At 36.0% G+C, this 6000-nt stretch overlaps 1 protein-coding gene across 1 annotated transcript in view; it reads left to right on the forward strand.

Annotated features, from left to right (window-relative positions):
• Positions 1–6000, forward strand: part of LOC136835808 (putative neural-cadherin 2) — a 126287-nt gene that overhangs the window by 60063 nt on the left and 60224 nt on the right. Inside the window, 3 exon segments of the mRNA XM_067099664.1 lie at positions 623–787; positions 1716–1853; positions 5271–6000. The exon segment at positions 5271–6000 is cut by the window's right edge and continues 657 nt beyond it. Of these exon segments, the coding sequence (XP_066955765.1) occupies positions 623–787; positions 1716–1853; positions 5271–6000 (1033 nt within the window).

Below are 6000 nucleotides of genomic sequence, written 5' to 3' on the forward strand. Positions count from 1 at the left end.
ATGAACAAAAACAAATAATTTCTCTGCTTTTTCATGAACAAAAACAAATAATTAATCTGCTTTTTCACGAACAAAAATAAATAATTAATCTGTTGTTTCTGAACAAAAATAAATAATCTATCTTCTTCATGAGCAAAAACAAATAATTCATCTGCTTCTTCATGAACAAAAACAAATAATTTACGTGCTTTTTCATGAACAAAAACAAATAATTTACGTGCTTTTTCATGAACAAAAACAAATAATTTGTCTGCTTCTTCATGAACAAAAACAAATAACATATGTGCTTCTTCATGAACAAAAACAAATAATTTGTGCTTTTTCATGAACGAAAATAAATAATTTATTTGTTTTTTCATGAACTAAAACAATTTCTGTGCTTTATCATGAACAAAAACAAATAATTTATCTGCTTGATCGTAAATAGAAATAAATAGTTTATCTGCTTATTCGTGAACAAATCAAATATCTTATTCATGAACAAAACCAAATAATTATTCATCTCCTTATACAAGAACAAAACCGAAATCATTTACCCGCCTATTCATTTATTCATAATCCACACCGCCAGTGAAATGCAGTTCCCTCTCACTCTTTCTCTCTCTCTCCCCTGCCATTCCAGCACGAACTGGTCGTTTCGGGCGAGGCTGGAGGCCAAACCGCGCACACCATCGTGCAGGTGAGGGTAGCAGATGTGAATGACAACCCTCCGACTTTCATTAAGCAAGACCTGAAGGTTACTGTCACGGAGGAGGATGACACTCATCTCCCAGCTGTTCTCCTGAAGGTATTGCCTGCTTTATATCTCTATATGTAATTTGAAGGTATTGCTTGAAATATGTTTGTGTATAATTTCAAGGTATTGCTTGACATAGTTTCTATATAATTTGAAGGCATTGCTTGAAGTTTTTTTTTTTATACAATTTGAAGGTATTGCTTGAAATATGTTTTTCTATAATATCAAGATATTGCTTGACATATTTTTTTATATAATTTGAAGGCATTGCATGAATTTTTTTATATAATTTGAAGGAATTGCTTGACATTTTTTTTTATATATACAATTTGAAGGTATTGCTTGAAATATTTTTTGTATATGATATGATGACATATCTTTTTTAATTGAATCTGAAGGCATATCTTTTTATATAATTTGCAGGCATTGCTTACCATATCTTTTCATGTAATTTGAAGGTATTGCTTGCAATATTTTTTTCACACAATTTGAAGGTATTCTTTACCATATCTTTTTATATAATTTGAAGGAATGCTTTTGATATAATTTGAATGTATTGCTTGCCACATCTTTTTATTATAATTTCAAGGTATTGTTTGCAATATGTTTTTGTATAATTTGAAGGTTTTGCTTACCATGTCTTTTTATTTAATTTTAAAGATATTGCTTGCCGTATCTTTTTATATGATTTGAAGGCATCGCTTACCATATCTTTATATATACCGTGAAGGCATATCTTTTTTATATAATTTGAAGGTATTGTTTTCCATATCATTTTAAATCATTTTAAGGTATTCGTTGCCATAGCTTTTATATAATATGAGGGTACTGCTTGCCAGATCTTTTCATATAACTGCATTTTATAAAATGTTAAAAGCACGTAAGTGTAAAAAAAGAACTTTATGTGTATGATGCAACGGAATATTAACCTGTGATAATGCACTATTCCTCAGTTGTCCTTTCTTCCATCCGGATGCAGGTCGAAGCAGAGGACAAAGACGAACTCGACTTCCAGGGACTTCTGTACACAGTGAGGGGCGATGGCGTCGACGGGTATAAACCCAGCGAGGCCTATTTCACAATCAACTCCCTTACAGGGGAACTCATACAACAGAGGGTCAGTAAAGTCAATAGATTTGAATTGCAATAAGTAATTTGGTTTGCTTAGTATTTATACCTTCGAATATAACCCTCTTGATGTAACGCAACAAATCACTGTAGACGTGTTATGATCATATATGCAATCAGGCAGGAGAAGGGTGAAAAGAAATGACTTGAATCCTGATGATGTGCAAAATACATGAAACTGCTTGATTCAAGTAATTTCTTTTCACTCTTGATGTAATTTTATTTTCATTTAAAGAGTCAAGGAGTGTATGAGGTGTTGTGGAAGTAAACCATTATATATTAGATAGTATTTTCTTGTTACACTTGTTATCCCCAGCGAGCTCTACGTCTATGGCGCGAATATTCATTTCAAAGAGCTTTTTGTGATCAGAGAGGCAGTGTTGAGTGAATGAACTTTGGAGATAAGTGACACTAGAAATGCATTAGCTCAGACTGTGTAAGTGAGAATAAATGTCGTGAGAGAAAAAGCTGTGACAGTGAGTGAGCATGTGTCATGATAGGAAAAGAATAAGAAAAAGGGACGGTTTTTTTCGGAGAATCTGGATCTGAACCTTGCTTGGTTTGGTGATATGAATGCAAATGTATGGTGAGAGAAAATAAAATGTCATTATGATTAGGTGTGGACTACTGAAAATAAACAAGAATAAGACTCTTATTGATATTTGGACTGAGCTGTTCTTGAATGTTGGAAGTATAAGTAGATTCTCAATAAAAATGTAGGAGTACACTTGGGATATGGAAAGTGGTGATGAAAAGAGTTTGATAGATTATGTTAGAGTAGACCGGAATAGAAGGGTGAATAGTGTATTAGCTAGGATAAGAATGAACGGAGGTATAGCTGGTCATTATTTGGTTTAAGGAAAAATGATGGTAGATGGAAGTTCAGGCTGGAGACGAAGGGTGCAAGTTGAAGCTGTAAGGGTATTTTCGACAAACAAGTTTGTTAGGGAGGAATTAAAGAAAACATCCAGCCAGTACCTTCTATGTTTTCTTTTCTCTCGCTACCTATCGTCTTCTATTCTCTCCACACAACCAAACCATCTTAAAACCCGCTGATCCACCCTTTCACGTACACTAACTTATTTTACCATTTACTTTACGTATCTCTACATTTCCCATTAAGTCAGTTCTCCTTACACACCACGATTGCTAAACAGTTAACTCATCTAAACAGCTTCAACCTAATCTTTTTATTCGTTCGCAATGAATTATTTTGACCTGTGTACTGCCCTGAATACGTTTCCATTGTTCAATGTAGTGAATAACAGCTAACAGTAATATAATGGGCAAAGTTTAACAATTGTATGCGGTAATATATTTGCTGTGATGAAGAAAATTAAATTATAGTGTATCAGATTCCGGTTCTGAATTACCCTGTTAATTATATACGTAATACAACACACACTAAAGTTATTGTCTTCAGATATTAACTGAAGTCTGTGCAGTATCAGAATACAGCACTGACTTTAAGTTATCATCTGCAGATAGTAACACAAGTCTGTGTTGCAACAGAAATGTTATTAACGGAGGTAATTCAAAACAGGTATCTGATACGCGGTACTTCAGAAATGAGTTCTCCAACAGAGATAAGATTTATTACGAAGATTTCTTTTACAAAATAGATGACAGTCTTTGGAATGTAATCTTCCTCCTCTGTAGTTCAACCTGCAAAATACTTCTCTAAGAGGTAGACAATTACTGTAATTATGTTAGGAGGAAGGGGAGTGGCAATTACGGTTTTTCCGTGAGAGAGTTGAGGTCCCGGGGGGAAGGGGGGTTGTCTGGGGACCACCCCGCTTAAACCGGTTTTTGGGGAGCGGAGAGGGAGAGGGGGGCGAGACCCCGGGGGGAGGGGTCCGGGCGTTTAGGGACAACCCTGTTTAAACCGGTTTTTGAGGGGGGGAGGGAGGTGGGAGGAATGGGGAAACACACACACACACACACACACAGAAACAGAGCCAAGGAAATTAATATAACAGATTCTTGCAAAAATCCTGTAATTATCCGGTATAGAATTTCACCTAAAAAATGGAAGTGTTTTGTATCAGAACGAGATAGAGTGAAATGCTGATAATTTGGAATTATGTACTTAGATACCCAGTGAAGCACAGTGGTAGATAAAAAGATAAATAAGAATATGAATATAAAGCCCTACAAATTTCGTACAGTAGATTGGCCGAATTACCGTAGGAAGCACTAGAAATTACACCCCAATTTGCGAAAACTTCTCATTACGGCGAAACACGAAACGTGAAAATTGTCCAGTTGAAAAGTGAAAATACACAGATACATACACACACAAATGTGTGTTTATATATATATATATATATATATATATATATATATATATATATATATATATATATATATATATATATATATATATATATATATATATATATATATATATATATATATATATATATGTATGTATATATATACATATATATATATATATATATATATATATATATATATATATATATATATATATATATATATATATATTTCTCAATAAAAAGATAACTTCAGATGTTAGCCATTCAGCCATCAGCAAATATTATAGGATGACGTCGCTAGCCCCCTTACATTATTCCCCTAGTTGAGGCCAACCACAGTCTATTAAATACAAGGCACCTAATTCACTGCTTAGGTCAATAGAAGGTATATTGTCACCGCCAAATTCAACCTTGAACAAATTAATGGAAGATGAGATCTCGGTGCAAAAAACTTCCTAATCACTTGTGGCTTCGCTTACCTACACTAAAAGCTCATGAGCAGCACGTCGAGCAACTTACAAGCTACGTTAATCACTTCAGTTTTACACAAATTTTCACGCTTATAATATTTTAAGACCCTTCTTATCCATTATCTCTGTCATTTTTCTATTGCCACCTATGTATTCCTCATCTTTTTCCCCAAAAGTGTAGGAATTATCCATTATTATCATCTACATATCATCCTCCCATTATGATAAATTGGTTTCACATACTCTCATCAATCTTTTCCTGTTTAATTCGTCATTTCCCAGTCTCTGAGCCTCTTTACTCAATGGGTATTAGGGAAAGCATTACATTACTTTCTCTCTGTACAGAATTGTGCTTTATAATTTCATCTGAACTGATATTCACACTTTCCTTCCTTAAAGGAGAGCTGGCTTAACAATCCCGTCATACGTTCCCACTTTTATTGTGTTCTTATTATTAGGCTATTTTGTTAGCATAGAAAATAGCTGGACAACCTTTGTCTTGGGAAAAGAAATATAAGTTAAACCATGAAAACTTTTACAAATTTTTTAACAAGAAAGATGAAACCAAGTATATTTGTTTCTGTATGAAGCGAAACTTTTATTCTGTGTTTCTTGTTCATTGTTCTTTGTCACATTCTCTTTCGTTATCCATTCCAGGCCCTCGACAGAGACCCCCCCTGGGGGAAACCTACCTGGAAGGTGAGGGTACAGGTCCGTGACGGCCAAGCCCTCTGGAGCCGACCCCGTAACAAACGCCAAGTTCTTGTTTCTAAATTAGGCCCAAGTTCCTCTCCCAAGTTAAGGCCGAATTTAGACGACGTGCATGAAAGGACATCAGAGAGGTGGGAAGCGTTATCAAATAAGAGGAGGGCAAAAAACAGAGATGCAGAGGAAGAGGAGGAGGAGGATGATGATGACGAGGAGGCTGAAGTTCTGCTGAAAACGGTAAGAAGAAGAAGAAGAAGAAGAGCGAGAGAGAAGCTCGCGCGACGACGACGGGCCTCCTGGCTGAAAGGTAAAGAGGCATCACCACAAGACGTGGCGACGGGGACGGAAAGCGTTCAGGAAGAGCGATACTTCCTGAAAGTCGTTGCCAGTAGCCGATTACCGGAGACTTATAGCGGCTCTGAGAATAGAGTAGTCGCCAATAAAGAGAGGTGGGAAGACAATATCGACACTGAGATGGCGGTGCAACGCTCAGAGATAAAGGCTGATGACTTGCCCGTGAGCGCCGGGGAACAATCGGTGGAATCTGGGAGCGACTGGAAATATATAGACGGCCATAAATCTTGCCAAGACCATAACAGAGTAAGGCAGATCATTACCATACTAAACGAAGGGGAAAAGATGGAGAGGTTCTCTCGTCTACTTGATAGCAAGCGACGCC

The sequence above is a fragment of the Macrobrachium rosenbergii genome, chromosome 4, assembly GCF_040412425.1.
Source record: "Macrobrachium rosenbergii isolate ZJJX-2024 chromosome 4, ASM4041242v1, whole genome shotgun sequence".
Lineage (NCBI taxonomy): Eukaryota > Metazoa > Arthropoda > Malacostraca > Decapoda > Palaemonidae > Macrobrachium > Macrobrachium rosenbergii.